General features: G+C 34.2%; 9 protein-coding genes across 12 annotated transcripts; 4 read left to right on the top strand and 5 right to left on the bottom strand.

Annotated features, from left to right (window-relative positions):
- Positions 1-278: 278 nt before the first annotated feature.
- AT3G09990 (Nucleoside transporter family protein) lies at positions 279-2,759 on the top strand (the record flags this gene model as incomplete). The annotated part of the gene is made up of 9 exons (NM_111834.1): positions 279-317; positions 406-510; positions 617-772; positions 910-1,053; positions 1,291-1,396; positions 1,503-1,678; positions 2,073-2,233; positions 2,308-2,566; positions 2,652-2,759. 9 exons carry the CDS (start codon positions 279-281, stop codon positions 2,757-2,759), a joined length of 1,254 nt encoding a protein of 417 aa, NP_187610.1.
- A 1,130-nt stretch (positions 2,760-3,889) lies between these two features.
- Positions 3,890-6,331, bottom strand: AT3G09980 (ankyrin repeat 30A-like protein (DUF662)). Its single transcript, NM_111833.6, has 4 exons — positions 5,794-6,331; positions 5,058-5,168; positions 4,881-4,961; positions 3,890-4,350 (listed from the first exon to the last, which is right to left on the bottom strand). Exons 1-4 carry the CDS (start codon positions 6,061-6,063, stop codon positions 4,276-4,278), a joined length of 537 nt encoding a protein of 178 aa, NP_187609.2. The 5' UTR covers positions 6,064-6,331; the 3' UTR covers positions 3,890-4,275.
- Positions 6,332-9,843: 3,512 nt separating this feature from the next.
- Positions 9,844-11,685, bottom strand: AT3G09970 (Calcineurin-like metallo-phosphoesterase superfamily protein). 2 transcript variants are annotated; one of them, NM_111832.3, is made up of 4 exons: positions 11,098-11,685; positions 10,693-10,760; positions 10,334-10,513; positions 9,844-10,254 (listed from the first exon to the last, which is right to left on the bottom strand). In NM_111832.3, the coding sequence occupies exons 1-4, from the start codon at positions 11,606-11,608 to the stop codon at positions 10,084-10,086; spliced, it is 930 nt and encodes a 309-aa protein (NP_566364.1). In that variant the 5' UTR covers positions 11,609-11,685; the 3' UTR covers positions 9,844-10,083. The 2 variants fall into 2 exon arrangements, with proteins under 2 accessions (NP_566364.1, NP_001326144.1); NM_001337852.1 differs by having other exon boundaries at positions 9,844-10,513; positions 11,098-11,647.
- Positions 11,686-11,826: 141 nt separating this feature from the next.
- Positions 11,827-13,476, bottom strand: AT3G09960 (Calcineurin-like metallo-phosphoesterase superfamily protein). The gene is made up of 4 exons (NM_111831.5): positions 12,915-13,476; positions 12,566-12,633; positions 12,236-12,415; positions 11,827-12,136 (listed from the first exon to the last, which is right to left on the bottom strand). The coding sequence occupies exons 1-4, from the start codon at positions 13,429-13,431 to the stop codon at positions 11,966-11,968; spliced, it is 936 nt and encodes a 311-aa protein (NP_566363.1). The 5' UTR covers positions 13,432-13,476; the 3' UTR covers positions 11,827-11,965.
- Positions 13,477-14,700: 1,224 nt separating this feature from the next.
- AT3G09950 (uncharacterized protein) lies at positions 14,701-15,331 on the top strand. Its single transcript, NM_111830.4, has one exon. The coding sequence runs from the start codon at positions 14,789-14,791 to the stop codon at positions 15,065-15,067; it is 279 nt and encodes a 92-aa protein (NP_566362.1). The 5' UTR covers positions 14,701-14,788; the 3' UTR covers positions 15,068-15,331.
- An 845-nt stretch (positions 15,332-16,176) lies between these two features.
- MDHAR (monodehydroascorbate reductase) lies at positions 16,177-19,046 on the top strand. Of its 2 annotated transcripts, none has more exons than NM_111829.4 (9): positions 16,177-16,371; positions 16,862-16,933; positions 17,214-17,265; positions 17,352-17,432; positions 17,520-17,638; positions 17,724-17,946; positions 18,033-18,277; positions 18,363-18,503; positions 18,582-19,046. In NM_111829.4, the coding sequence occupies exons 1-9, from the start codon at positions 16,318-16,320 to the stop codon at positions 18,918-18,920; spliced, it is 1,326 nt and encodes a 441-aa protein (NP_566361.1). In that variant the 5' UTR covers positions 16,177-16,317; the 3' UTR covers positions 18,921-19,046. The 2 variants fall into 2 exon arrangements, with proteins under 2 accessions (NP_566361.1, NP_001118607.1); NM_001125135.1 differs by having other exon boundaries at positions 16,273-16,371; positions 17,544-17,638.
- Positions 19,047-19,910: 864 nt separating this feature from the next.
- On the bottom strand, positions 19,911-22,184 carry AT3G09930 (GDSL-like Lipase/Acylhydrolase superfamily protein). 2 transcript variants are annotated; one of them, NM_001337851.1, is made up of 6 exons: positions 22,005-22,161; positions 21,718-21,918; positions 20,917-21,197; positions 20,536-20,842; positions 20,216-20,432; positions 19,911-20,143 (listed from the first exon to the last, which is right to left on the bottom strand). In NM_001337851.1, exons 1-5 carry the CDS (start codon positions 22,063-22,065, stop codon positions 20,218-20,220), a joined length of 1,065 nt encoding a protein of 354 aa, NP_001326328.1. In that variant the 5' UTR covers positions 22,066-22,161; the 3' UTR covers positions 19,911-20,143; positions 20,216-20,217. The 2 variants fall into 2 exon arrangements, with proteins under 2 accessions (NP_001326328.1, NP_187604.1); NM_111828.3 differs by having other exon boundaries at positions 20,011-20,432; positions 22,005-22,184.
- Positions 22,185-22,570: 386 nt separating this feature from the next.
- On the top strand, positions 22,571-23,812 carry AT3G09925 (Pollen Ole e 1 allergen and extensin family protein). Its single transcript, NM_148700.2, has 2 exons — positions 22,571-22,823; positions 23,225-23,812. Exons 1-2 carry the CDS (start codon positions 22,637-22,639, stop codon positions 23,551-23,553), a joined length of 516 nt encoding a protein of 171 aa, NP_683542.1. The 5' UTR covers positions 22,571-22,636; the 3' UTR covers positions 23,554-23,812.
- A 78-nt stretch (positions 23,813-23,890) lies between these two features.
- On the bottom strand, positions 23,891-24,432 carry IPS1 (induced by phosphate starvation1; the record flags this gene model as incomplete). The annotated part of the gene is made up of 1 exon (NM_180219.1): positions 23,891-24,432. A coding segment is annotated over one exon (243 nt), but the record flags the coding sequence as incomplete, so codon positions are not given.
- Positions 24,433-27,600: the final 3,168 nt, after the last annotated feature.

Genomic DNA, 27,600 nt, shown 5'->3' with positions numbered 1-27,600 from the left:
GATAACATTTTAGCTGAAGCGCCGAGCTAATTAGCCAATACACACATTTCATAGTAACCAAGTAGGATTACATTTTTAGCCGATAAGCGTGTTTTGTAGCCGAACCGATTAGGATAGGTTTACTCTGGATTCTTTGCCTAATTTTGATGCATATCTTGAGATTTTCTTTATATGGTTTCCCATTTAGTAGCTTCAAGCAAGCTTATGTCTAGCACACTCTAATACACTAGTACCTTTAACTTTGCTTTGTGTTTGCTCCCTTTCGACAGTCTTGAGAGATGGATACTAGCATTCTAGCTGTGACGACCAATCCTAAGGTTTACATATATCCATCTTTTGATTTTCACTACGAAATACAATTCTATCTTGAAATTGTCTCAAAACCTTTGGTTAATTATTCTCCAGGGGAAAAACTATGCTCTTGCTGTTTGTTGGCTTCTTGGCGTTGGATGCCTTTTAGCATGGAACAGTATGCTCACAATTGTGGATTATTACGCTTATTTGTTCCCCGTAAGGCCAAAACGTTTTTGCTTTTATGAAAATACATATGTTGCCTTTCTGCCTATAATCAACTTGTCACTTACCTCGTCTTGATTGTTTGTTTTTAACTTCCTAGTGGTATCATCCATCGAGAATCCTTACCATAATTTATCAGTCATTTTCTATTGGAGCACTTAGTGTTCTTGTTCACAAAGAGGCAAGACTCAATACCAGACGTCGAAATTTGTTTGGATATAGTCTTTTTTCCCTTGGTTCTCTTGCTGTCCTAGTGGTGAGTTACATACTCTTTCAATGTCTTTATTTTTTTTCTTGGATTTTTCACTACAATCATAAGCTTATTGGTTTACAATTTTGACATTATGATATTCTTGCTGATACTAGTTTATCTAAAAAATTGCTATGAGGCAGTTAAATTTAGCTACTTCGGGGAGAGGAGGGATTGGCTCTTTCATTGGAGTATGTGTCATTAGTGCGGCGTTTGGTCTAGCGGATGCACATGTTTATGGTGGAATGATCGGAGATCTTTCTATGATGACACCCGAGTTTCTTCAGGTAACAACAGTCCCAATTGTTAATCAATTTGTAGAAAAAAAACACAAAATCAATTTTTAGTATTTTAGACAAAATTTATTTTGTTTATGGTAAACGTAATTTCTTTTTGTTTTGGAGTTATACATTTGCACTTTACAAATATATTTATGAAAACATTTTATTTGTTTAATATGTGATTTTATTGGCTCAAAATGCTAGTATTATAACTTTTGTTAATCTTTTGGCCATCAATATTAGTCGTTTCTAGCTGGCTTAGCTGCTTCAGGAGCATTAACCTCTGGACTGAGGCTGGTCATAAAAGCAGCATTCAAAAACTCAAGGGATGGCCTTCGCAAAGGAGCTAGTACGTTTTTATACCTATATTCTTTTAAAATACAAGTTCATTATTTCAATTTTGACCTTTAAAATCATCTAGTTATAACATTTTTTTGCCAATATTTAATTTGCAGCTTTATTCTTTGCCATGTCTGCGTCGTTCGAGTTGGTTTGCGTTCTGTTATATGCATATGTATTTCCCAGGATACCGGTCGTGAAGTACTATCGCGCAAAGGCTATCATTCAAGGATCGCGAACTGTATGGGCCGACCTTGCAGCTGGAGGCATCCAAGTGCAACCAATAACCCAGGTACATCATTGTCAAATTATGGGTGGATGAAAAACCTTAATCGAAAGAACCAAAATGTTTAAACCAACACCAGAATTTATTTATAAGTTTATTAGTTTAACTACAATAGTAATTAAATCATCATTTTATTTATATTTTAATTAGTTGTCTTTTTAAACTGAAACTAAATCGAACCAAACCAAACAAAATCAAAAAAAATATTTGGTTCTCTTTTTTTTTTTGTCAAATAACTTTATTTAGTTTCAGTTTCTAAGTTTATATGGTTATTCAAAATTTCAAACCAAAAAATGAAAAGAAACTTAATCGTAAACCGGATTGTCTCATCCCTACATTTAGTAGAACTAAACTGGATTTTCTTACGTATGATGGTTAAAACACCTATATTTGAATGCAGGACGAGGAAGCCTTAAGATATGATCATCGGCTAAACAAAGGAGACTTGATGTTACTGTACTCAGATCTTGCGGTTACCTTGTTCTTAGTGTATCTACTGACGTTTAGCATTTTCCCTGGATTTCTATCGGAGGATACGGGAAAATACAGTTTAGGCGACTGGTAAGACCAAAATGCTAATTTACTCATGACTATTTTTGGAAAATTGATAGCTAAGAAAAAACGGTTTAAAACAGGTATGCACTAGTGTTGATAGCAGTGTTCAACGTGTCGGATTTGGTTGGGAGATACGTTCCCATGGTCAAGAAGTTGAAGATGAAGTCGAGGAAATGTCTCTTGATAACGTCATTGGGACGTCTCTTGTTGATTCCAGCTTTCAACATCACAGGCATATATGGAAGCCAAGGCTGGATGATTTTCTTGATGTCCGTTTTGGGATTAAGCAATGGATATTTGACTGTTTGTGTCATAACATCAGCCCCATATGATTTATTGGTATTTCAAATTCTCCCTTTATTTATTTATTTTAACTTTTTCGTGAAGACGATATTAGTTTAGAAATGATGAAAACTGGTTTTAGGCACCGGAGCAAAATGCACTAGGAAACTTGTTGGTGTTATATATTTGTGGAGGGATGTTTGCAGGAGTCGCTTGTGATTGGCTTTGGTTAGTTGGTAAAGATTGGTAAGTAGTGTTGCCTATTGTTTGACCAGATAAATGTAACTTCTAAAGATCTCGAAAGATAAGTAGAGACCAAAATATGCACCTTTCATTTTAATCATGTAAGACATTTGTCTCTTTCAATAAAGTCCATCTTGACATTATCTTTTGATAAGTCATCTTTTTAGTACAACTCCGTCTTATATCAACGTTTTTAAATTTCACATATTTCATGAGCTAACATATGTCTATTCCGCATTCCATAAGAGAGAAGCAAAAGTGTTTTTCTTAATAGAAACAGCTAGTAGTATTAAAAAAAAATTATTTTTCAACTTGTAGTATTAATACTACAAAAAATATTATTAAGACAAATTGTAGTATTAATACTATATAGTCTACTATATTATTCTTAGAAAAAATGTGGTGGACGATGATGATAAAGAGTGAGTGATGTTGCATACCTCATCAAAGCAACATGAGTCTTTAATTTAAGCATGCGATTTTAAAATATATAATCAAATTTTGTTTACAAGTCTCAAAAAAATTAAAAAAACAAATAATAATAATATATAATACCATAAAACATGGGATACATATTTGGAGTGGATTTGGAATTTTATGCCACATGAATAATCATTATATCAGGAGATGCTAATCAAATGAAAATAAAGGCTGCACAAAACAATAAAGGAATTTTTTTTGTTTCTTTTACGATGATATCTATGTCTCCCATTGCAATAGCCACATCATCATTGATTATTTGATCATTAATGTCTTATTATTGCACCCTCCATCAAATAATGAACAAAACGTCTGGTTTATAATTATAGTATGGTTTATATAATTTTCTCATTAATCATATGATTTATATTTGATATTAATATCAGATAAATGGTTACATGTCAAAATGTTGAGGACATATTTAATGATAAACAAATAAAGGTTTGCCTTCTGGATATTATTTTTATGAATTTCCTTCCTCATGAAACAATCATTTTTCTCTAACGGTCATTTTGGAATAAAACCAAATTCGGAAAAGGTCGACATATAGATCACATCTGATCTCGTGATGCCATCTTTTTTAACTTAACCTACCGATCGATCGCACAAGTTACACAATGTTCTATTAATCTTTATAGCTTTCCCAGCGCACATGATATAAACAAATTTCCACTTTTCTTAATACCTAACATTTTGTACATTATGCTACAAATGTCAGAACAATAGTTTTAAAGAGAGATAAGTAAAAAATCAATTGAAAGGACAATAAAGAGAGAAAGATAGTTCAGAGAAAAGAAGAAGAAGCGTTTAGTTACAAACCTGTCTTGATGAGTATTTTTTGAAGTTACTTCCTAAAAAAACCACATTACACTTATAAATTCTCCAAGAACCCCTAACAAAGATAATAATTGTAGTAGTAATATAACACACGACGATTATAAAATATAAATTACATTCACCACCACCAAACCTAAACGTAGAGTTAAAACACTCAGAGAATGATCTCTGGCCCAAGAAGTTCTTGTACTGTCTTGGATTCAAAGTCAGTGTATAGAATCTATGTTCTTGCTTAGCTCTTCCAGCTTCTTCATTCTCATCTTTTCGCTTTCTCCCACCAACTGCGAATCATTCGAATCGGAAACCGTTAAGTCAAGAACGCAATTCAAGTTAAGAACACATAACAAAATGAATATATTCGACACAGATCAGAGTGGACTGGTTTGATGAATATGTTCAGTTTACAGACAAATTATGTTAGAAAATGGCAAGAACGATCGATGTAACTCATACAAAAAGAAGACACTTAGATAGAGTTTGAAGGAACTGATTCCGCTAACTATGGAGATGACTCACACATAGCTTTAAGCAAACACACAGACCGGTCCAAGAACTCAACATCAAAATCTACTAAACACTGAATCCGCAAGATCACAAATATGCCTAAAACTATCGGTGTTTGATGCATGTCTCTCAGAACAGAGCTACAAGACAATAATTAGCTTAATGTGTTTATCCACACAAGCAAGGGTAATGTGAAAAAATAAAGGACAACACAACCAAAAATCAGAGAGAAGCAGTACAATAACTAGACCAGTTAACTCAATCATTCAAACTCAACGAAAAGAGACTTGAGCATTTGTTGACTAACCTCCATTAGCCTGGTGATTAGCTGCACCTTCTCCCTGTTCTTTTCGTTGAATGCTTCAAGAGCTTCTTTGTACTCTCGTTCCTGCAAGTTGCGTAAATAAACCAGCTTAGCATCTGAATCCTCAACAAAACATATTTTAAACACAGGTCAATGGATTTGATTATGTTTTAGCCTTACCTTTTTCTGAACTGTATGGCCCAATGGCTTTAATTCTTTGTTGACAGAATCAATCTTCTTCCTAACCATAGCAACTTCTTTCCTCATGGGATCAGCTAATCCTTCAAGTTCCTGAAATGCAGTTTAACCACTGAGCTTCTTAGTCATCAACATAACATCACCCAGGAAAAGCAAATTGTTCTTTTCATAGAAAGGAAAGAGCTTTGATCCACAGAGCTAATCTCTATCAAGTAGTGCTATAAATGTAGAAACTTTCACTGTTCTGCCCATAAATTGAGGGGAAAAAGTACTAAAACCAGAGACTAAGACCAGATTCATAAACTTTAACATCACCCAGAAGAAGCAAATGGTTCTTTTCACAAAAAACTTAATCCAAATAGCTTATTTTTAGCAAATCCAGGTTTACTTGCTATTGATCATTTAAAATCCTAAAACAAACACAAAAGCCCCAAAATTTTCTCCCCAAATGGCATAAACCACACAAAAACCAAAGGAAAATTATAAAAGAATTTGTTCAATGCAATTGTCAGATCTTGAAATTTCCAACAGTTGGGTCCTACAATTTCCCCTTAAACATGAATTAAATCCACATTCTATACAATATAAAAACCCCAAATGTTCAATTTCACATCCCAATCCAAAAAATTTCCATAACAAAAACCAAAATTGAAGCACAATTCTCCAAAAAAAAAACAATCTTTTTTTTATATATGAAATAACCAATATAGATACATACCTCACGGATCAAAGCAAGACGCTTAGTCTCTTCTTCGACACGACCAAGCTGAGCTTGAACCCTTTCCCTAATCTCCATCTTCTTCTTCTCGATCTCTTCTTCTTTCGCTCTAAACGCAGATAACGCAGTTCTAGACATCTCCTCATCTTCCTTCGACATTTGGCTGCTGAAACTCATACTTCCCGACAACTGAGCTCCCAATTGTCGGCTATGCACCGCCGGAGCCACCGTCGTCGGCTGCGACGTCTCTATTGCCTGCATCTCCTTCATCTTCACTGAAATCTCCTCTCTTTGACTCTCTCGTTACTGATCTCTCTCTCTCTCTCTCTCTCTCTCTCTGGGTCTAGATTCTTCTGTGGTAGAGAAAATAGCTAACTGAGCTTTCTTTTTGAAACCCAGAAATAGTGCTCTGATATGAACATTTATATAAAGATAATTACACATTTTCCAGAAACAAAAATATATTAAATGCTATTTTATTCGTATAACGGGAACTTTTTAATAATAATTAAAATATATTGAAACGTATATTAAAAAGAGATAACAGGCAAAAAAAAAAAGGTTATTAGGTGAAATTACCTAACTGCCACCAACAACCGATAAAAAGATACAGTGAGGGTTTTAAAGAAAAAATCAAAAATAAAAAGTAGGAATAAAGGGAAGAGAATCTGATTATTGTAACCGTTGGATCTTTTTATTATCTGATGAAGGAAGCAAAACGGGTGACCCGTAGAATCCGGTGACAGCTCGTTAACAACTCAGCTGTCCCGTCTAAACCGTCAATTCCGAACCAAACTTAACCGGTAATTTAATTCTGGTTTTCCATTGGTCCATTAACATTTACCAATCGTCGTGATTTTTTTTTCTCTCTCTTTAATGACTTGAATTAGGTATTCCATTGCTGAGCATACACACTATTGAGTTATTTTTCATTTATTAGAACCACATTACATAATTGTTGACAAAGAAAGAAACTATGGTCCACGGTTATATAACTTATATTGAAGAAAATTGAGAAAATGAGAATAATAAAATGATCTTCTAATAATAAATATACTATGAGAATATATATCCCAATATTCTTTACTAGTATAAATTTTAAAGTATTATACTAATTGTGATCCAACAGAAAAATAATAATAAGAGAGGTAAATCTTATAGGTTTTTCGACGTGTATCCGATAAAAGTGGTCAAACTTAATTTACTTTGGTAAATTTAGAGGTACTCAAGTAAGCGTTTTGCTAATGAATTTGTTATTCTCTTTCGATAAAAGAAAGTTATCAATAGAAAAAAGAGAGAGGAGAAACGTAAAAACGAAGGTAAAGAGCAGTAGCCCACTCAGCCAACGGCTTCAACTACGGGCCTTCGAAGCAAGAATATTTCTTTTTTTTCTTCACTTTTTTTTTTTCCTTTTCTCTCTTAATGGAATTTACTTTTATTTCAATGTAGTATACTATAAATTATTCCTCTAAGCTAGCCATCATATCAACTCGATGTATAACTAGTCACATTGTTTTAATGGTGGGGTATAAATCTTGTCCTCATTAGCCATTTTGAAATTTTGTTTGTCCCACAAATTAGTATATACAAAACTATACTTACTTAGTAGATCTTTTTTCAATTAATGGATGAGCTTTGGCAAGCTAAGGTTTTGTTGTTTTAATTAGCTAGGGTTAGAAAGATAGATTACCTACTAATCGACATAAAACCAATATATTGTTTTACAAGTCTCTAATGTCTTGTATGTAGTCTAATAATCAAAAACAGATTTCAAGTGTGAGTTAGTATTATACGGTTTGGTTGATTGAGCTCGACCTGAATTTTTTTTATTTGTGATCAAACTGAGCTAAGGTCCGTTAACTTCCTTAAGGAATAAACTTGTTCGAAGCAAAGCCAAATCGTAGAGATTAGAATGTACGGTGGGGATTGAGCCGATCAAAGACATAGAAAGAGGGTGATCCTTCCTTACTCGACGTGTGCTTCTCTGCCACAAAGGACCCACTAAACCGGTGTTTGTGTTATCGCGTGCACCAGATTATCATTTGGAGCCCATACTTTTTCTTTAATTATTCTTTTATGGATCCCAACTTGTCCTTGTTTTCTAAGTAAATTATATTAAAATTATGTAACATTCTGAATATCTACAACGGAATAAGTGTAACTGATGATGTGTTTATCTAACAACTTAAACCAGATTTTTTGTAAGTTAAATGATCGCAAAATGGTTAGTTTTTAATGTTCAAATAAGAAACAAAACTTAAATCGAATAGTGTGTTGAAAGCGTTTGCCACCAATCGAATACGTCTTCCATGCTTCACCGTTTAAACTTTACTTTCTATTAAGAAATTTTGCACAAAATTTTATTGATTCTCTTAATAATATAACTCTTAATTGTGATGATTATGAACGTGATTGAGGAAGAGGATATCGACTTTATACCTAATTGCCAGCATCAGCACTTACTTAGGATTTAATGGTCTCATGAAAAATGATTTGCTGTCTCTCATCAAACCTCATATTTTCCATTAAATCAATGATATGTCGTATGTATGTCTCCCTCTCCAATGTCCATGCCAGATAATTTTATTACGAATATATTATAGTTAATGGTAATTATTACGGAATCTTTGTACTTTATGACGCAAAAAATTTCAGAAATAAAAAGTTGAAAACGTTTCCCATTGTTCTGCGATCATTCGAACCTTAAATGTATACACTCCCTATTAAACAAGAGTCTGCCCAAGCAATATTATTATTTTTGACTAAAAGGACCCATCAATTTATTACCATAACATTTATGTACTTAGAATATTGTAAGGAATCAAATGTATATACATACAGCGACAACAATGGTTTCGTAGGGGCCAGAATCTTTGGGGATGTCAGTTGGATTAGCGTAACTGCCAAAATGCAAAGATACTTCCCATTCTTTCAATCTTTCTTCTTCGTCCATATGAGACATATCATTTCTTTGTTTATGTTTCTTCGTTAATTACGATGATGGTAATTAATCATAGAGATGATCAGATGAATATTTCCAATATATAATACTATGTTTAAAAATAACCTTTATATGTTGGTCAACAACTCTATATCATGGATCTACTATACTGCGCATATTTTTTGGTGCCGAAAAATAATGATTTAACTCTTTGGATTAACTTCCGGGAACTGGTGCACTTAGCCACTTACCATTTTTTTTTTTGTCGAAGTTGAGTATTTCTAGGATTGGAATTTCGACTGTTGACATTAAACTATTTATCATATACATTGAGTTACTACATAAACCTTTTTACCGAAAATTAAAATCCACTCCTAAGAATCAATGTACACTTGATTACTTGAATGACCCAAATGAACGAAACTTTCTATTAATGTCAAAAAGATGATCTGTTTTGACATAAACAAATAATTGCCAGAGAAAGAAGTGATCTAGTCTAGATTGCTGTCTGGAAATTCTTTGGTGTTGTATTGTACCAACAGAACTCTGTACATAATATTGTCGAAACTCGTAATTATGGAAATCTCGTGTCGAATTATTTTGTCACATATTTAATATATAATGTACACACATTCCTTCAGCTGAACTACTAGATTCTGCGTCAACAACCATATTTTAACTGAAATAAATAACATAATCCAGCAAAATTGTCCAACTTTCACGTTACATACATTTAACCAAAACAATTTCAATATTTATTTTTTATAAAAATCATAGAAAATGATGTTCTTAATTTTGTCAAGTTGGATGTCGCAATTTTTTCGGGTTACATCAGAATACCATTGTCCTAGAAAAAGTTACTAGTTTAGTCGAAAAAAACTTGATGGTTTATCAACAAATCGAGTCGAATTTTGGTTATCCGCTTACTTAGGCTTGGGAATTTGTTCATATACAAAATCCGATTCACGTGAACCAACCGAAGTAAACAGCTGTCATTGTTTTATACTAAAAATTAAGTAAGCATGTGTTTGCACATTCTGACAACTCCTTTTCTTATCTGTCCTTTTTTGCCTTTTTATTGGGCCCATTTTTTGTTTTTTCTAATAGTATTGCGGAAAAATAATTTCGATTAAAAATGGATTATAGCATGTTTTGTTTGGGCTTTTTTGAACAACCCAAAAGATTTCGAGCTACATTACACCACTAGACCGCTTCCAAAATCTGGGCTTACTCTTTCAGAGGCCCATTTATTTTCTTTGTAAGAAAAGTAAATTCAATTTAGTGCTAAACCTTACTACATTTATTTTGAAATCAAAATTGACTTTGGTACAATAGTAGATGAGAAAAACTTAACTAGACAAATTATCGGTGTCACGGATAATCTTCTTGGAAGGAAGAACAATTGCTGCCACTGGTTTATCCGGGAATCCACCGCCTTCATCGATGATCAATCTCATACCATCGATGTGAAGTTTTCCATGGTGCCCGCTAACAACAACAGTATGTTTATCATCCAGCTCCTGAAGAATGTTTCAGAGAAAGAGATTTCAAAAACTAAGGAAGATCTTAACACAAAGTTTGATTCTTTCGATGCCTTACCTGTGGGATGTCCCAAACGTTTTTCCTACCACTTAGATGTTGTATTTTTGAGATGCTAGTGTCTTTAGCTCTCAAAAGCTTCAGTTGTTCTTCTACGTTATTCCCTTTCTCTAAACCAGCATGTACGGCGATCAACTTACAATGCTTAAGCCCTTCCTCTGTTTCTATACAAACATCGTCCTGCAACAGAATAACCAAGTGGACTTATGATAGCTCCTTTGTTGGAATTAGCATGGATGTTACCATCTAAGGGGTTGCAAGAGATTAATCCGTAAGTCTAAAGTTCGAGTTTTGTAACCACTAAACTACTATTCCTACAAACATCACAGGGTAGCACGGTAGGAGAAAAGAGCCCGTACCTCTTCATGAACCCATACCATATTGGTCAAGAACTTCTTGTGACTCTCAGGTACTGCCTTCATCAAATCTATCAACGGAATAGATAACAAACAAGTATTAAAATGTCATCATTTCATCAGCACAAAGATGAGACTCATGAGAACATGTAAACTCCAAATCGAGAAAGATTCAAACTTTAGCCAACCACGTAGCTCTATATTGAAATGTGAACAGATCCAATCGTTGCATGACCACCAAATTCACAAGAATGACTTGTACGAGAGAATAGAAGTGTGTACAGATTCAATCGCAGCTTAAATAACCAAATTTCACAAACAACTTCAACCAGCTTACAAGTTTCCACCAAATGTAATAACAAATTAAAACCTATGAAGAACCCAAAACACAATGATTGAGAAATTTACCAGAAGATCCATGTGGAACGCCATAAGATTCAAAAGTCGATCCAGCATCGTAAATCGATCCTTTATAAGCCATCCCTTTCACAGAATTGAACGTAGCCTTAATTTTACCAGCCCATCTTCTACCTTGAAGATGCATATCTTCGAACCCTTCACCTGTATACCATCCTTCTGTCTCCTCACTTTTTGAGTACTCCTTCCACGTATCCTTCAAATCAGATCCATCTGAAGGACGAGGCAACAAACCTAAGAACCCAGAGAAGGCAAAGTCATGGTTCCCGGCGAGAAAGACATGAGTTTGATCGGGATGTTTCTCCGGCAGAGAGATTAAGAAATCGATGACTTTTCGAGTCTCCGGTCCACGATCGCAGTAATCGCCAAGGAATATGACGAGAGCTGAGCTGAAATCTGATGGGTCGATGGCAGATTGGAGATTAAGCCAGAGGTTATTGAGCTTTGATATGTATCCATGGATGTCTCCGACGCAGATCACCGTTCGTGGTTTTTGCGCCATTAGTCTCTCTCTGTTTCTTGAAATGATGATAATGTACTTGTGGGCTTCATGGGCCTTTGGCTATATATATTATTTCGAAATAATAACATGTTTTTTTGGTCGTCTAGTTTTTCTTAGCTTCTTCTTATCTCCTTTCTAAGTTGGTGGTTCATAAGCTAACAACATGCAAAAGAATTTACAAGTTTCAAAATTTTTTTTCATAACAGTGTTAAGTAGTTATACCATTTTCTAATTTTGGAAAAAAATTATCAAGTTATACAAGTAGCGGAAAAGACCGAAACACTAATTAAAAAGTAACAACAGAACAATCACAAAAACTACTAGAAGTTTCAATTTTAATATGAAGACATGATATACTTAATTGGAAAAATTATCGGTGTCGCGGATAATCTTCTTAGAAGGAAGAACAATTGCAGCCAAAGGTGTATCGGTATATCCACCACCTTCATCGATGATCAATCTCAAGCCATCGATGTGAAGTTTCCCATGGTGGCCGCTAACAACAATAGTCTTTTTATCATCCAGTTCCTACAGAGTATGTTCCAGAGCAAACAAAGTCATACAAAGAGATTTCAAAAGAGAGCAAGATCTTAATACAAAGTTTGGTTCTTTCAATGTTTTTTTTACCTGTGGGATCCCCCAAACGGTTTTCCGACCAGTTAGAGGTTGTATTCTTGGGATGCTTGTGTCTTTATCTCTCAATAGTTTAAGCTGTTCTTCTACGTTATTCTTTGTCTCTAGACCAGCATGTACGGCAATCAACTTACAATGCGTAAGGCCTTCCTCTGTTTCTATACAAACATCATCCTACAATAGTATCAACAATATGATAACTATTACTACATGTACATTTTCCTACAAATTTAGCTTATGCTTTCTTAGACAAAAAGTATTTGCTTTATAACAACTCAACATTTGTTCCTAAGAAACGTCACATGGTAGGAGAAAAGCCCTTACCTCTTTATGTACCCAAACCATATTGGTCAAGAATTTCTTGTGACTCTCAGGTACTGCCTTTATCAAATCTATCAAGGAAAAGAAAACAAACAAGTTTCAAAACCAATACCAATAGATTCAAAACAGTTATAAAATTTCATAATTTCACTAGTACAGAGATGAGAACATGAAAACTCCAAATCGAGAAAGATTCAATTATATTTTTGGTTAACCAAAGATCCAATCATTACTTATTTGACTGATCACCAATTACATGATCGATCACTTGACCTATATTTACAGTTTCCGACAAAGACAAACGTCTAATCATAAACTATAACCAGAAAGAAGAATCAATGGAGAATGTCACCAGAAGATCCATGAGGAACGCCATAAGATTCAAAAGTAGACGCCGCATCGTATATTGATCCATTATACAACACTCCATATGCGGAATAATCGAACTGAACCCTAATCTTTCCCGCCCATCTCCTGCTTTGGAGATGCATATTCTCAAACCCTTCACCTTTATACCATCCTTCTCTCTCCTCACTTTTTGAGTACTCTTTCCACGTTTCCTTAAACTCAGACCCATCTGAAGGGCGAGGTAACAAACCCAAGAAGCCAGCAAAAGCAAAGTCGTGGTTTCCGGCAAGAAAGACATGGGTCTGATCGGGATGTTTCTCCGGCAAAGAGATCAAGAAGTCGATGACTTTTCGAGTCTCCGGTCCACGATCGCAGTAGTCGCCGAGGAAGATGACGAGAGCTGAGCTGAAATCTGAGTTTTGGATATCGGATTGAAGATTAAGCCAGAGTTTATTGAGCTTTGATATGTTTCCATGGATGTCTCCGACGCAGATCACAGTTCGTGGTTTTTGGGTCATCATTAGTCTTGTTTCTTGCAATGCAATCAATAATTCTAAGCATTATTTGATTCGATGATGTTTGATAGTTTTGTCAACAAAAGTCAACTGTTTCAATGGTTATGATTACATAAGGTACTTCATCGCAACCGTCGAAATCTTCGCGTGTAAACATTTCAGATCGTACGGTCAAATTCCTATGTACTCAATGACTTTTCTTCATTATTTCATAAGAAAAAAAAGACTAATTATTATTCACATTACTATTACAGCATCATACAATTCTTCAATTCTCTCAATCGCTCTTCTTGATTCTCTCGTGTAATTATTATTCTGTAATTGCTCTTTTTGACATAAACATGTTTTGGATATTGTTGTGTTGTGTGGAGTATAAAACGGATTAATTTTCTTATAGCGGAAAAAACTGGGATGATGATATTAGCTGGCTTTTTAACTGTAATAAGATATCAATTAATTTGTACTTTCGTAGTGCATGTGGTAATTAACATAAAGTTTTAGGAGGAATCAATTAATCCATGGCAACATGTGGTAATTAAACCAACTCCATTTTAAAAATTCTTATAAACTACAATTTATATAAGTCAATTTCCTGACACCGGAAGTATTTTTAAATATTTTATCTCAAATTTTTATTACTTATTTCGATGGTGGTTCAAAGAATATATACTTGCCCAGAGCATAGCATGTGGAAAACATTGGACTGACTTTTGAGGCATAACTTTTTTTTTTAAAACGCCAACAGAAATTTTTCTTCATGATATATTGATATGCTTACTAGTTTCTTCACGTCCCTAATTCATTAATTCTCTTACGTTTTCTGGTTTGTGTAAATAATATACATTCTTTTTCTTTGGGCAAAAATATAATATTCATTCTTAAACGGAAAGTAACATGGTATAATTGAATGAGACGGTGACGTATATACAGCCAGACTGCAGTAATAATATTCGTGAATCGTGATTATAAATTCATAATTACGTACATCTCCTTCTTAATTAACTTACTCACGCAATTCCATTCATGGCTAAAATAATGTGCTCTTCACCAAACGTTACTAACTTACCAATTTTATACACACATCATCTTTTCTTTTGATAAAAGCTCTTCCCCTTTGTGGTATTGTTCTTAATTACGATAAATATCTTCAATGATTAAAACCCAATTCATTCCCCTTGTTGCTTCTTTAATCGAACTCATGAGGTGGCTTATATAAATGGTATAATTAATGTGGATTAAAATTGTACCCTTTAATTCATGTAATGTGTCATTTCCGTTTCTTCACGTAATCTCACCGTAATCTCTATATATAAGCACACAAGCAACACAATCGATCATAAACCAAAAAAAACGAGAGAGAGAGATGGGGAAGGGGGGTTGGCTTCTTAACTTTCTGAACCATGCCAAAAATCAAGAAAGTGTGGAGAATCTTGACAAAAACGGTGCCGTAAAGGCCCCAAGCAGTGGGTTTAAGATGCCGTTGCATTACCCAAGATACACAAAGGAGGATTATGAAGAGATGGAAGAGTGGAGATTGGATTTGCTTCTCTCGGAATACGGACTTCTTGCCTTCCATGACAATACTCTCCATGAGAAGCGAGCTTTTGCAATCGACACTTTTATATGGCCTCATCACCCATAATTTCATCTCCTTCATTTATCTTGTTTATATTTCTTAAGAGTAACGGAGATTGTAGAGATACAACATTGGAAGAGATGACAAAAACCGGGATATCAATCTACCGGATATATATGTCACAAAAAGATTTTAGTATATTTTTAGTAATTTGATTTCTACTATATTCTTTAGTTTTCATTAGATCTCTTTATGTTATGTTATCTATATAAGTTTGGCTTTGGATTTTGCATATATTAACCTTTCCGTTCAATAAAATATAGTTTTACCGCTTCTTATGGTATCAAAGCCTTCATCCAAAACTTACTCAAATGAGATTGACTCTCATGTTAAAACAGAGAAAAACAGAGAAAAAACAAAAGATCATTAAAGTCACTATATAAACATCATGATTCATCTCCATCTCCACCCTTAATTTCTTTACTAGTCCGTTCGTTCTCGCCACTATTGTTGTCCGTGATTGTACTTCTTCATAAGCATCACTGAGGAAGCAAATTCTAAAACAATAGTATCTTTTAACAATCATAAAGTAAAACAGTTTTTTTTTTTTTGTTCTTATATATATACTACTTATTACACATTTAAACTTTGGTTTTGAACAGTGAAAATGTTGCTTGCAATTTTTTTAACTTTGTAGAAATCAGGCAAGTTCTTAAGTTGACAAATGACATATACTAGTAATTTTCACGAACGTTATCCCACTAAAGTAGTCATACCCAAAACAAAATTGTTTAAATAAAAGTAACTTAATTATATCATTGAGATTCGAGTGAATAATGCCAATGAAATTTAATATTCATTATCTGACACTCTGAAACTATGATTAACTACATAATTATTTAATTTAACGTTTGTACCAGCTAATAGTATACACGTTTTTATGACAAACATTTTTGAATTTTTTGAGTTAAAAAATAATAATGGTTTTCGTCGTAATAGGAGAGGACAGACAATTCCAACGTGATATGTACGTTTATCATGTTACTTAGTCAGCAGATCATTTCTTCGGATTATATAATAGCTATTTAGAAACATTAAAGGTGTGGATTATATTATAGTCAAGTCTTTCCAATATGAATATTATATCATCCACCAATACATAATTATTGTCAAATACAAGTTGAGTCAGATTAGTCAAATACAGGCAACCAAGACTCGAGATCCTCATCGTCTCTCCACTTTATATAAACCCCAAGTCAGTACTTCTCATAATATACCAAAAACGAAACTGAGAAAGAAGTTTTATTTATTAATTAATGGCGGAAGAGAAAAGCTACAAGTACGTGATCATTGGAGGTGGTGTAGCCGGCGTAAGTAAATGCATTTTCAATTTTGAACTTTTCTTTTGACAACAACATATCTTTTATCAAGTTTAAATTCGATTGTAACACAACAACAACAACAACAATAACACTAATACAAACCAGTAAATTACATGTTTTGCCCAACATTTTTATCAACTCGCATTGTTCAGTTTTGTAGATGATGAGACTTTTTTTGTTGACTCTGTTTTTTTTTTGTTTTTTTTTTTGGCTTAAGAATCATTGTTCAGTTTGTGTTCATTCTTTGCTTACAAATCATCGCTTATTTCGCATCCGTGCTTTGCTTACGAATTCCTTTCTCTAACTCTCTGTTATTTTACTCTCACTTTTACATGTAAATCCCTTTATGCTTATTAAGTTATTATACACAAGAAATTGTTTATGATTTTCTTCTATTAAATGTTATTCATGTAACGAATACGCATCTCTCTGAATTGACTTTTTTTTTTTTTTTTTTTTGGGCATTTCGGAATCACAGGGTTACGCGGCGAGAGAGTTTAGTAATCAGGGCCTGAAGCCTGGTGAACTCGCAATCATTTCCAAGGAACCAGTACGTTTTTTCACTCTTATGACTTATGAGCGTTTGCATGTTACAATTTGGTGTTTTGCTTTTCCAAATAATAATACCACTACTTTTTTTGTTTGCAAACGTCAATTGAAAACACAAATACAAGCGCAAACTCTGGTTGCATTTGCATTTGCGTCTCAAGTTTATGAAAACTATTTTTAGAAAGTCGAAATAATTAAAGCCATCCTTAATATTTGATTGTCTAGTCTGAAAATTGATGTTGAAGTCCATAACCATGTTTTTTTTGTGTGTGTGTCAATAGGTGCCTCCTTTTGAGCGTCCTGAACTAACCAAGGTATATATTGACCTCGAAGGTAAACCTTTTAACTCTAAAACATCTCTGTCAATGGATATATTTTAATTGCTATCGGATTTTGGTTAACTTTGATCATCATTACAGTCAATCCGACCCTTGCAAATATCTATGTTTGTGCTGGAACTGGAGAAGCGAAGCAGTACCCTAACTGGTACAAAGAGAAAGGTAATGTTTTGTTTATGTCTTCTCCGAGAAATCTCTGTGATTTCACTTGCAATATATTTGGTGATCTGAGATATTCAAATTTTACAGGGATTGATCTAATTGTGGGCACAGAGATAGTCAAAGCAGATCTTGCTTCAAAGACACTTGTTAGTGATGATGGCAAAATTTACAAGTACCAAACTTTGCTAATTGCAACCGGTTCTACTGTGAGTAAAATACTTATGATCTCTTCCTCTCTCTTTCTGTTCTTTGTTCTTAGTTCATCTCGAGAAACTCTAATATTTTTTGCAGAACATAAGATTGTCAGAAATTGGCGTCCAAGAAGCAGATGTTAAGAATATATTCTACCTAAGAGAAATCGAGGATAGTGATGAGCTTGCCTTGGCTATGGAACTATATGTGCAAAGGGGAAAGGCCGTCATCATTGGCGGCGGTTTCTTAGGGCTTGAGATAAGTTCTGCTCTAAGGGCTAATAATCATGAAGTGACCATGGTTTTTCCAGAACCTTGGCTTGGTAAGTTGATACTTAACAAAAAACATTTTAGCTAAATAATTACACTGTATTCGTAACAGATTTTCCTCTGTTTTATCGTTGTATAGTACACCGGTTTTTCACCGCTGAGATAGCTTCATTCTATGAGAGTTACTATGCCAACAAGGGAATCAAAATCATCAAGGGAACTGTAGCAACTGGATTTAGCACCAACTCAGATGGAGAGGTCACTGAGGTGAAACTAGAGGATGGAAGAACCCTAGAAGCTAACATAGTTGTCGCTGGTGTCGGTGCTAGACCGGCCACCTCACTCTTCAAAGGCCAACTTGAAGAGGAGAAGGGTGGAATAAAGGTTTATGATTTACCCTACCGGCGAAAAACAGAGCTCTTGTCAATTACCATAATTAGTGATTAATGATTATTCGTTTTGATTGTAGACTGATGGGTTCTTCAAAACAAGTGTGCCTGATGTATACGCACTTGGAGATGTAGCCACATTCCCAATGAAAATGTATGGCGGGACGAGGCGTGTTGAACACGCCGACAATGCTCGCAAATCTGCTGCACAAGCAGTCAAAGTACGAGCATTTACTAGCTTGATTCTATAGTCGAATATACCAAACTCTTCTATATATACTAATGATGGTGTTTTGCAGGCAATCAAAGCGGGTGAAGAAGGGAAAACGATCCCAGATTACGATTATCTTCCCTATTTCTACTCTCGATTTTTCAAACTATCGTGGGAATTCTATGGGGAAAACGTTGGAGAATCTGTACTGTTTGGAGATAATGACCCGAAATCTCCAAAGCCAAAGTTTGGGACGTATTGGGTTAAAGATGGGAAAGTAGTAGGAGTGTTCCTAGAAGGAGGTACTCAAGAGGAACACAAGGCTATTGCTAAAGTGGCACGAGCACAACCTTCCGTTGAGAGTCTTGACGTGTTATCCGAGGAAGGCCTTTCTTTCGCCACCAAGTTCTATAGCACCTCTCTTTGAGACATTGGGTCTTGTTTAGTCACATTGATGTAATAATCTCCTTTGTCTTTGATTTCATATCGAGCCCCTATTGTATTTCGAAAAATAAATTAAATATAATAATGCATTTTGTTTGGATTATCAAAACATTGGATTTTAAGTTCTTTCATTCGTCATGATAGACATTCAGTTTTGGATGCACATGAACACATGGCATTGGTCATGCTTTTGATGACACTTTGAGTCAGACCAAAATTGTCACATTTTAAAAAAAAAGTCAAAACACAACTGAAACTTTAAATTTTTTGAGAATCAACTATCAATTACACACATAATTCAACGTCAATTTAATTCATAAGTAATATAACACATGTACTACCAAATCACACCCAATATTCGCTAACTTTTTTTTTTAACAACAGAATCGTGCTTCTCACGAGATGCCTTCTCGAATTATCCCATGTCACGGAAGTTGATATCATCTCAATCTTCGAAACCCTAATCTCCTGCTTTATCAAAACCCAGGAAATGCTTATCTCTCTCCAAGCCCCACCAATCTCAAACCCTCGGCAAGATCTCCACTTTCAACCCTTCCTCTGCCCACACCCTAGCCACGTAGATATTCGTCACTGTCGGGTAAAAAATCGCCAACGCTTCGATCGTCTCCTCTGTCGTATGACGATTTCATTATCTGTTTATGCATCGATGGGTAGTTTAGCTCATCGGTCCCTAGCGCCGCCTTAGAAACTCATGCTGATGTCGTAGTAGATGAGACTCGGGTGAATCGCTCTACTAGGGTTTATTTGACCCGACTCGGAAACCCTAGCTTTGCTTCTCGACCCCTTTGATTCCTTTTTGAATATTTTTTGATTAAAGTTTTTGGTTGTGTAAAAGAGAGATAAAATTTGGAACTTGGTGTTGGTTTTGGACATAGAACATCAAGTGGGGTTTGTTGATTTCGTTGCAAGACTTATAAAAAGTGGAACTTGGTGTTGTTTTCTATGTTGCATCAATTCTAATTGAGAACACCGACTAATTCTCTGAGTTTATTAGCCATCTAGGTCTCAAGCTATCAATTCAAAAACAGCTTGATTCAACAAGATCAACCGAAGGTAGTAAGATTTCATATTTTTATAATCATTGCTTTTTTTTTTAATCTATGAATTCGACGATCCCTTATAATACCCACCAGTTTCTGGTGTTGACATTCGAACCAGTGAGCTTGACTTGTGAAACTCTCTTTACTACAAAGACAAGCCGAGACAACTGAGTAAAGATATAAAAAACAAAAAAGAAGAACATATAATTAGTCTTACTCTTAAATCCAAATAGCTTTGAGATGTTTGTGTAGAACTGAGTAAACAGATCTCCATCCTTCTTCACTCGGATGAAAGATGTCCCAAAAGAAGGCAGCCTTTGGATCTTCACAAATTATGTACTTCTTCTCACCCTTCTCATCCACATTTGAGCAGTCGTAACTGCTGTTGACCCCGACACAACACGGTTTTAACGGGTTCCCAAACCTCGAAACACCTGAGGGATTCACAAAAGATATATATATATATATAAGGATCATAAAAGAAAAATGAACATTTTAGCTAGGATCCAAAATTTAAACTTTTCTTTTTGGGTTTACCAGGTTCCGGTCCTTTGTTCTTGAAAACAGTCAAGAACGCGTTGTAGTGGTCAAGAACGACGAAAGTGGATGGCTTTGTCTCATTATTAAGCCTAGCGATGGCTTTATGCAACAAATAGTTGTGAAGATTCGTTGATGCGTTATCTGTGGCGTTGCAACGTTGGAATGAATTAAAGACTGTGATGCTAGGGAGGCATCCGAGTGGCTGCATTGAAGGAATTACTATTTTATTTACTCCCAACTTGTGGATGCGCATGGCGTTAACCGCAATTTGATCAACAACTTGCTTCATGAATGCCGGTAACTCCTGCAAGATACAATTTCGGGCTTAAGTATACAAAATGTAAGTACGTGCACACAAAATCTGATATTTTTACTTACGGTCAGTGGGCGTTTTAGGGCCAAGAAAGTGGCGTAGTCGTTGCCGGCGACGCTGACCAGAGCGAGGGAGGAGGGGAGATCGGAAGGCGAGTAGATATTGCCGGCGGCGAGGACACGTTGGAAATAATCAATCTGAGTTGTCATGTTTGGCAATGGATTATCTTTAGTCTTAAACACTCCTGTTCCTCCATACGCATAATTCATTCCGTACAATAGCCGTTCCTTTCCGGCATAATCCTTCCACGTGTACGGAATTGGTGACTTTATCCCCAAGTATCTTGCTGCACACATGCATTAAAAATTGAATCAAAACTTTATAAATGGTTCAAAAGTAATAATCGTAGTATGTAAATAAACCGTGTAGATCATAGATTAAGCAGCAGGACTATCCCACACTATTTGCAATCAGCCGTTTGTATTCGGAGAGGCTAGTTTAATTAATTTCTTGTTTTTTTTTTTGGTTCGATTCTAAAGATTTAATGTGATTCAAAAATGAAATTCAAAACATAACTCACAATTTTCAAAAAAAGTTGAGCAGTTACTAATCTTTTTATTTTGTACAAACAGCTTGAATAGTTTACTAATCTAACGACAAAATCAGACCTATAAAGGTTTCTAATATTTCCACGTCAGCATGATGGTAGCTAGTAACATACCCATACGTTTTCCTTTTTCGATAATTAACACATTAATCTACGTAACCTACGGTTTGTTAGTGTTGGTGTTGAATCTGGTGGCCGGATCACATCACCATATCCTCATTTATTGTCACAAAAAAAAAAAGTGTGTTAGAGAGAAAACCTAGAAAATCGGTGGCGACGCGGCCATCGGAGAAACGACCGGAAGGTTTTTGGGGGAAAGTGATGCCGTAAGGAATTTTCCAAGAATCGGAGAGAGATTTCCTTATGTTTCCGGTGTCTGCATAGGAATCTCCAAACACGAACAGTCTATTCGGTCTCAGTCTCTTCAAGTTACTATGCTGAGGATAATCCGATTCAGCACCTTCAAAATATTAATCATTAGTAGTGGGTTTCAGAGAACCCATTTATGTGATTAAGAGCTTTTTAGATGAGTATGAGTATAATTACCTAAGAAGAAAGATGAGAATGAGAAGAGAAAGAGTGAGATTAATAGTTTTGGTAACTCCATTGTTGTTGGTGTATTGATGTATCAGATTCAGACCAAAAGGCTTGTGTGTGTTTTGTGTGTGTGTGTGTTTGTATTGTTGTGTTAAAGTACGAAACGTGGAGCGAAAAGAGGAGGAAGAATAAGTATATATGTGGTGGGGATAAGTTTAAGGAGAGACCTTTGTGAACTTTATATTTTTATCTTCTATACATTGTCTATTTGACTTTGTAAGGACAATTACCAAAAGAGATTTAAAAAGGACACAACAACGAAGATTTGGTCAACTTTAGGTTCATAATCATAATGCCACCAACAAAAATTCTTTCACATTTTTGTGAAATTGTGAAAGCCAATATAAACATTTCCTGTTTTAAATTTTTTTATGAAATAAAACTCATAATGTTAACGAAATGAATTATTAAATGATTGAGACCATAAATGGACCGCACGTATAGTAGTGCCCTTCCACACATGTAACGTAATCTTCTCCTCAACCAAAAAGTCTAAATTCATATTATATATACACGAAGACTTTCTTACATCAAAGAAGCACAATCTGAAAATCATCGAATCCAAAATAGTTGAAGTCGTCATGGCGCAGAGGATCACAACATTGGTTCTGCTAATAGAGATATTGTTTCTGGTGAGTTGTGTGACTCATATCACTACGACAGCAGCGTATAACAATGGAGATAAGATTCACGTCGCCGGAAAAGTAATGTGTCAAGATTGTTCTCTGAACTACGACGAATGGATCAACGGTTCTGAACCCATCAAAGGTATCCATTAATAGTTCCAATAATATACTCTCTTTATATATATATATATATATGTGAATTTCTGTTACCAAAATGAAATAAAGAGTTTAATTACAAATGAAAATTTCTCTATTCACGAATAAGTAATTAGTATGAAAAACATATGAATTACATTTTATACCATACAACATGTGATAATCACTCATAACTGACTAGGAATACAAACTTCAACGTGGTTGTGGTAGACAAAACTATTTACTGTTATATCGTAAAAGGCTATAACCAACGCAAATAAAAAAGGAAATGGTTTTTCTTTTTCTATTTAGTTTATATTCGATTTTTCTTTTTCTATTTTGCAAACCGTGAGAAAACTCTCAAACCCGAATTTACTTAACCAAATTATTCCACTTTGTATCTTTCAGGGGCAGTGGTATCAATCACTTGTATGGACGAAAGGAGAAGAGTGAGCTACTATGGCAGCGATTTGACCGATGAGAGAGGCCAGTTCGATCTAATGGTCAACAAAGTCCTCTCCCACGGCAAGGTTCTCAAGCCTCAACTTTGTAATGTCCGGCTCGTGTCTTCTCCGGACCTGTCATGTAACATTCCCACCAATTTTGGGAACGGTCAAACCGGAGTGAAGCTAGTTCGACCATTCACAGTTTTCAGGGATCTGGTTAAGTATGTGGTTGGACCATTTTATTATACCACGCCAATGTGTGAGACGCCTAAATTTGAAAACAACTACTAAACTCGGAGGAGTTTGACTTATTGGCCAAGGTCATTTTGATTTATTAGTGGCCCTTCGTTAAACAATACTATATTACTCTATTTATGTGTATTGTGACATGGTCTGCTTCCGTAATCTTGTTAATTTCTTGTATATGTCAAAGTATAACTAAAACAATAACACATAAACTTCAATTACAATAAATATTCCCTTGTGATATTACTCTTCCAATTAAGTGAGTTTCTTCTAGTAAAATGATCATTTTAAAAGTACCAAAAGTAATAAATAGCAGAAAACTGTTGTTGCATAAATGTGTTCTAAAGGCGATGATTTTATATTTGGTCTAAAAACATAAATAAAGAGGAATTCACTATAAAGAGAATCGGAAGCAAATTTACATGCACTGGTCTGACTATTCTCCAAACTTATTAGATACTAAATGAAAAACAAGAATATCAATAAAACTACTCTAGTTTTAGTTCTCAAATCCGAATATTTTTTTATTCCTCACACAAAGAACACACAACGCGCGGGAGTGGGTACAACCCAAACATAATGAAGAAAAACAAAGCATAGAGAAGAGAGAGAGTATTACAAAATTAAAGATACATAATCTGCTGATTCCGAGGGGAACCGAAGCTTGCCAAAGGATAGAAGTTGCCCAATTTCTAGAGGGAGATAAACAAAACTCGCAGTCTGAATCAGCCTTCTGCAGTCTTCATTGCTCCATATCTTAAAACGCTTTCCTTACATGAACACAAAACCACTTAACTAGAGAGTTTTCATTTTGTATTTAGGCCATCCCCTAAAAGATGAATAACCTCTAGATAAATTAGAGGTTTTCATTCTTCTTCACCTAGCTAGGGGATGGCCATTTTTCTTTTGTTTTTGTGGTGTTTGCCAAGTTAAGAGAGGGTTCAACAATGGAGGCTCTAGGGGGGTTTTATAGCATATTTCTTTCTTTTTTGCGTTTTATTGTTGTTGTTGTCTTTGGTCATGAAGACATTAAAAAGATACACTGAAACCCCATATATATATTACATAAGCTATATTGTTCTTTCCACCTTTCCTCATTTCTTTTTCATTAGAAAAAAATAACTAAACTTTTTGTAACAATCAACCAATATATTTCATGTTTGTTAAGGTTCTTTATAAATGATTTCTTTTCTTTTATAGTTAATAGATCGTATATGATATTTATATTTTGGTATCATAAACACGTAACATACAAAATAAAGATACGAAAATTCACCAATGTACACGTTTATCTTGATATTAAAATTCTGGAAAGAAGAAACACAAAGGAAAAAGAAGAGAGTATATATTATTGGTGTAAAGGGGAATAAATATATATATGGTGTAAAGAGAGTATGCAAGTAATTTAAAAATATAAATGTTTATAAGTGGAAGCAGATGATGGAAACAAGGGGAGTCTTACGTGAATATGCTTTTGAGAATTTTGGATCATCCGATGGAATATGCCGTTACCAAAATTGCCTTTTCAGTTTACACAGACATATACACACTCATCTGATGACATACACAGAAAGTTGAGTTGATTTTTAATTCAATACTTAATTAGTCAGGTATAATGCCTTGAGCTGTCAGGAACGTACATTTGTTTTAGTAAAATACAAATGCAAATTACTCATGAAAAAGCAAACTGTTTTATATAAATAATTACTCTGTGAAAGTCTTTTTACTGAAATATACAAGATTTTTTTAATTCTGTGTGTTATGTTAATAACTTGACAAGTTCTTAGCTCTTTCGTTTTGTTATAAATATAACAAGCTCTTTCTTTATGATCAAATTGGAGGACATTCTTTTAGGAAAAATATGGGTCCCAAAATATTTGTTCGCTTGAAAGTAAAATATTTATAAACAAATAAGACGCATTACGTTTATCTTTTTTTTTTTGGAACGATTGATCACCTAATGAACAAGCTTAGTGTTCTTATAATTAAAGATACCTCTCGTGTCTATATATAAAAACACTTCAAGTATATAGACACGAAAGTGTGATGTATTCATATACTCATGTAAAATTTAAGAAATCTAAATGGTTTTCTCCTACTGATTCAGTATATAGACACGAAAGTGTGATGTATCCGTATACGGATGTAAAACTAAGAAATCTAATGGTGTTCTCTTACTGCTTCAATTCAATTGTTTTATTTGGTTGTCTTAATGGTGCTCCTAGACTGGATCCACCTAGTTTGATAACCAAAAAAAAGAAATGGATTTAGTTAGTGTGATGGGCTCCTGCTACAATCAAATATTAGCCCCAATTATCAAATTCTAAAAAAAAAAAAATGGGTTAACAAATGTCTCTACATATATATATATATATATTTGTCTAAGGCTAGCAACCGGATTACCTATATCTGTGTCAAACACTCTCATTCTTGGAATCCCAATCTTGAGTGCCATCTATGAGATGAAGCTGTGAGGAGAAAAAAAAGTAATGTTACAGTTTAATTACGCTGACCAAATTGGTTAGTTAAACCGGAACCTAGTGGGGAAAAGAAACCGGTTTTGATTGCAAGCCTTCGTTATTTGATGATATTTGGAACAATTGGATTGGTTTACAATATTTGAAAACGCTAATAGCTGGGCTTTAAAATTACTCAATTGTCTAATTGGGTTTATGAAGCCCAAATTGATCAGTAAATATAATCTAGTCTAGACGTTACTTTTAATACACGGATTCTGGATTCGTTTATCCTGGATATGTTTGGTGATAACAGAAATTGAAAGTGACAGGAGAAGACATGCATGATCAAAAGTTTTGTACGATGTTTTCAAATCAAAAGTATGATGTTCTGTCAATCTGTCTCTCCAATACTACTCTTTTGTCCTCCAATCACTACACAGCTTAATGGGTTTGCTATTTATTTATTTTAACTATATTTTTCTTTTGCACCAAAAAAACTGTATTTTTCTTTTCCATGTTAAGATTCAAAAAGCCTTTTTCAAAAAAAAAAAAAACCGTTACCAAGATTCAACTATTTAACTTTTTTTTTTGTTCTCAATATCTTAATATGTAGATTTAAATGGTGACATAACGACAATATTTAACATAAGTAACTGCACCAGAAATTCTGATCATATATTTAAAACCATTAAATACCATTTTTCAATGCCATTTCATCAAATACAGTTTTTTAAAAAAATTAAGGCTATTTTTCAGTCAAATTAGAATCATTGACTTTTGTCATTTTAAAAAACGTTTGCACTTACTCACTAGAATTGCAACGTTTATAATTTTTGATATTTTTTCTTACTTCAAAATATTCTATAAAACTAATTAGGGGATTTCACATCTTGTGCATGCTAATATATATTTGCAATAAAACTTTACTATCTTTGTGGTAATTTTCGAAGTACAATTTAGAGTTTATGGTATTATCATTTTTTAAAGTTAATTTGACCATATGAAAAACTTTTAGAACTTTTATATATGTGGCATAAGAAATGTTTTTGTTTTTCATCTGAGATACTCATTAGGGTAAAATGGGGCATCCTTTTAATATCATCATTATAACGTCATTTTTTTTTATTGAATAAAAATTCATTATAATCAAAACCTATATACATACTGTCATTGATATGATGAATAAACCAAGCATGCAACCACTACTTAGAATTTAGAAGAAGACATTGACTAATTAGGATTGGCCTTAATTAGAGATATTATATTAAGGTCCATTAGGACATAAAAGAAGATTATCACTAAGCACTTTGGTCATAATCCACATTAAAATCTAACGCTATGATATTGTAATCTATAGTTAACTAAGTTATCTACCAATATTTGAATATGATTAGATATTGATGTCTTCAAAACATACTTTAATTCCCACAAGAGATATACAGAAATAATATATGTGATCTATCAAAAATGAAATCTATAGATAATATTTGTGCTAGATTCCAAATCCACGGAAAGAGTTCATCAAATTTTAAACCAATAATTGATACTGTGTGACTCGATTTATTATCAGTTGAGCTAGATGTATGTACTTTTAGTTAAATAATAATATCTATTATATAGTATTGTAAAATCC

This window comes from Arabidopsis thaliana, chromosome 3 (genome assembly GCF_000001735.4).
Source record: "Arabidopsis thaliana chromosome 3, partial sequence".
Classification (NCBI taxonomy): Eukaryota; Viridiplantae; Streptophyta; class Magnoliopsida; order Brassicales; family Brassicaceae; genus Arabidopsis; species Arabidopsis thaliana.
Note: the sequence above shows the minus strand (reverse complement) of the source record. Positions and strands in the feature narration are given on the sequence as shown.

Coding starts and splice junctions, on each gene's coding strand:
- AT3G09950 (NM_111830.4), top strand. CDS start 14,789: ATGGGGAAGGGGGGTTGGCTTCTTAACTTTCTGAACCATGCCAAAAAT.
- AT3G09960 (NM_111831.5), bottom strand. CDS start 13,431: ATGATGACCCAAAAACCACGAACTGTGATCTGCGTCGGAGACATCCAT. Junction 12,634..12,914: donor CGTTCCTCATGGATCTTCTG/GTGACATTCTCC, acceptor TTTCCTTGATAG/ATTTGATAAAGGCAGTACCT. Junction 12,137..12,235: donor CCGTTTGGGGGATCCCACAG/GTAAAAAAAACA, acceptor CATACTCTGTAG/GAACTGGATGATAAAAAGAC.
- MDHAR (NM_111829.4), top strand. CDS start 16,318: ATGGCGGAAGAGAAAAGCTACAAGTACGTGATCATTGGAGGTGGTGTA. Junction 17,266..17,351: donor GGTATATATTGACCTCGAAG/GTAAACCTTTTA, acceptor TCATCATTACAG/TCAATCCGACCCTTGCAAAT. Junction 18,278..18,362: donor AGGAGAAGGGTGGAATAAAG/GTTTATGATTTA, acceptor TTTTGATTGTAG/ACTGATGGGTTCTTCAAAAC.
- AT3G09925 (NM_148700.2), top strand. CDS start 22,637: ATGGCGCAGAGGATCACAACATTGGTTCTGCTAATAGAGATATTGTTT. Junction 22,824..23,224: donor CGGTTCTGAACCCATCAAAG/GTATCCATTAAT, acceptor TGTATCTTTCAG/GGGCAGTGGTATCAATCACT.
- AT3G09970 (NM_111832.3), bottom strand. CDS start 11,608: ATGGCGCAAAAACCACGAACGGTGATCTGCGTCGGAGACATCCATGGA. Junction 10,761..11,097: donor CGTTCCACATGGATCTTCTG/GTAAATTTCTCA, acceptor TTCCGTTGATAG/ATTTGATGAAGGCAGTACCT. Junction 10,514..10,692: donor TGGTATGGGTTCATGAAGAG/GTACGGGCTCTT, acceptor ATTCTGTTGCAG/GACGATGTTTGTATAGAAAC.
- AT3G09930 (NM_111828.3), bottom strand. CDS start 22,065: ATGGAGTTACCAAAACTATTAATCTCACTCTTTCTCTTCTCATTCTCA. Junction 21,198..21,717: donor CGTCGCCACCGATTTTCTAG/GTTTTCTCTCTA, acceptor GCATGTGTGCAG/CAAGATACTTGGGGATAAAG. Junction 20,843..20,916: donor CCCTAAAACGCCCACTGACC/GTAAGTAAAAAT, acceptor TGTATCTTGCAG/GAGTTACCGGCATTCATGAA.
- AT3G09980 (NM_111833.6), bottom strand. CDS start 6,063: ATGAAGGAGATGCAGGCAATAGAGACGTCGCAGCCGACGACGGTGGCT. Junction 5,169..5,793: donor GTCTTGCTTTGATCCGTGAG/GTATGTATCTAT, acceptor ACTGCATTTCAG/GAACTTGAAGGATTAGCTGA. Junction 4,351..4,880: donor TAATCACCAGGCTAATGGAG/GTTAGTCAACAA, acceptor AATGATTCGCAG/TTGGTGGGAGAAAGCGAAAA.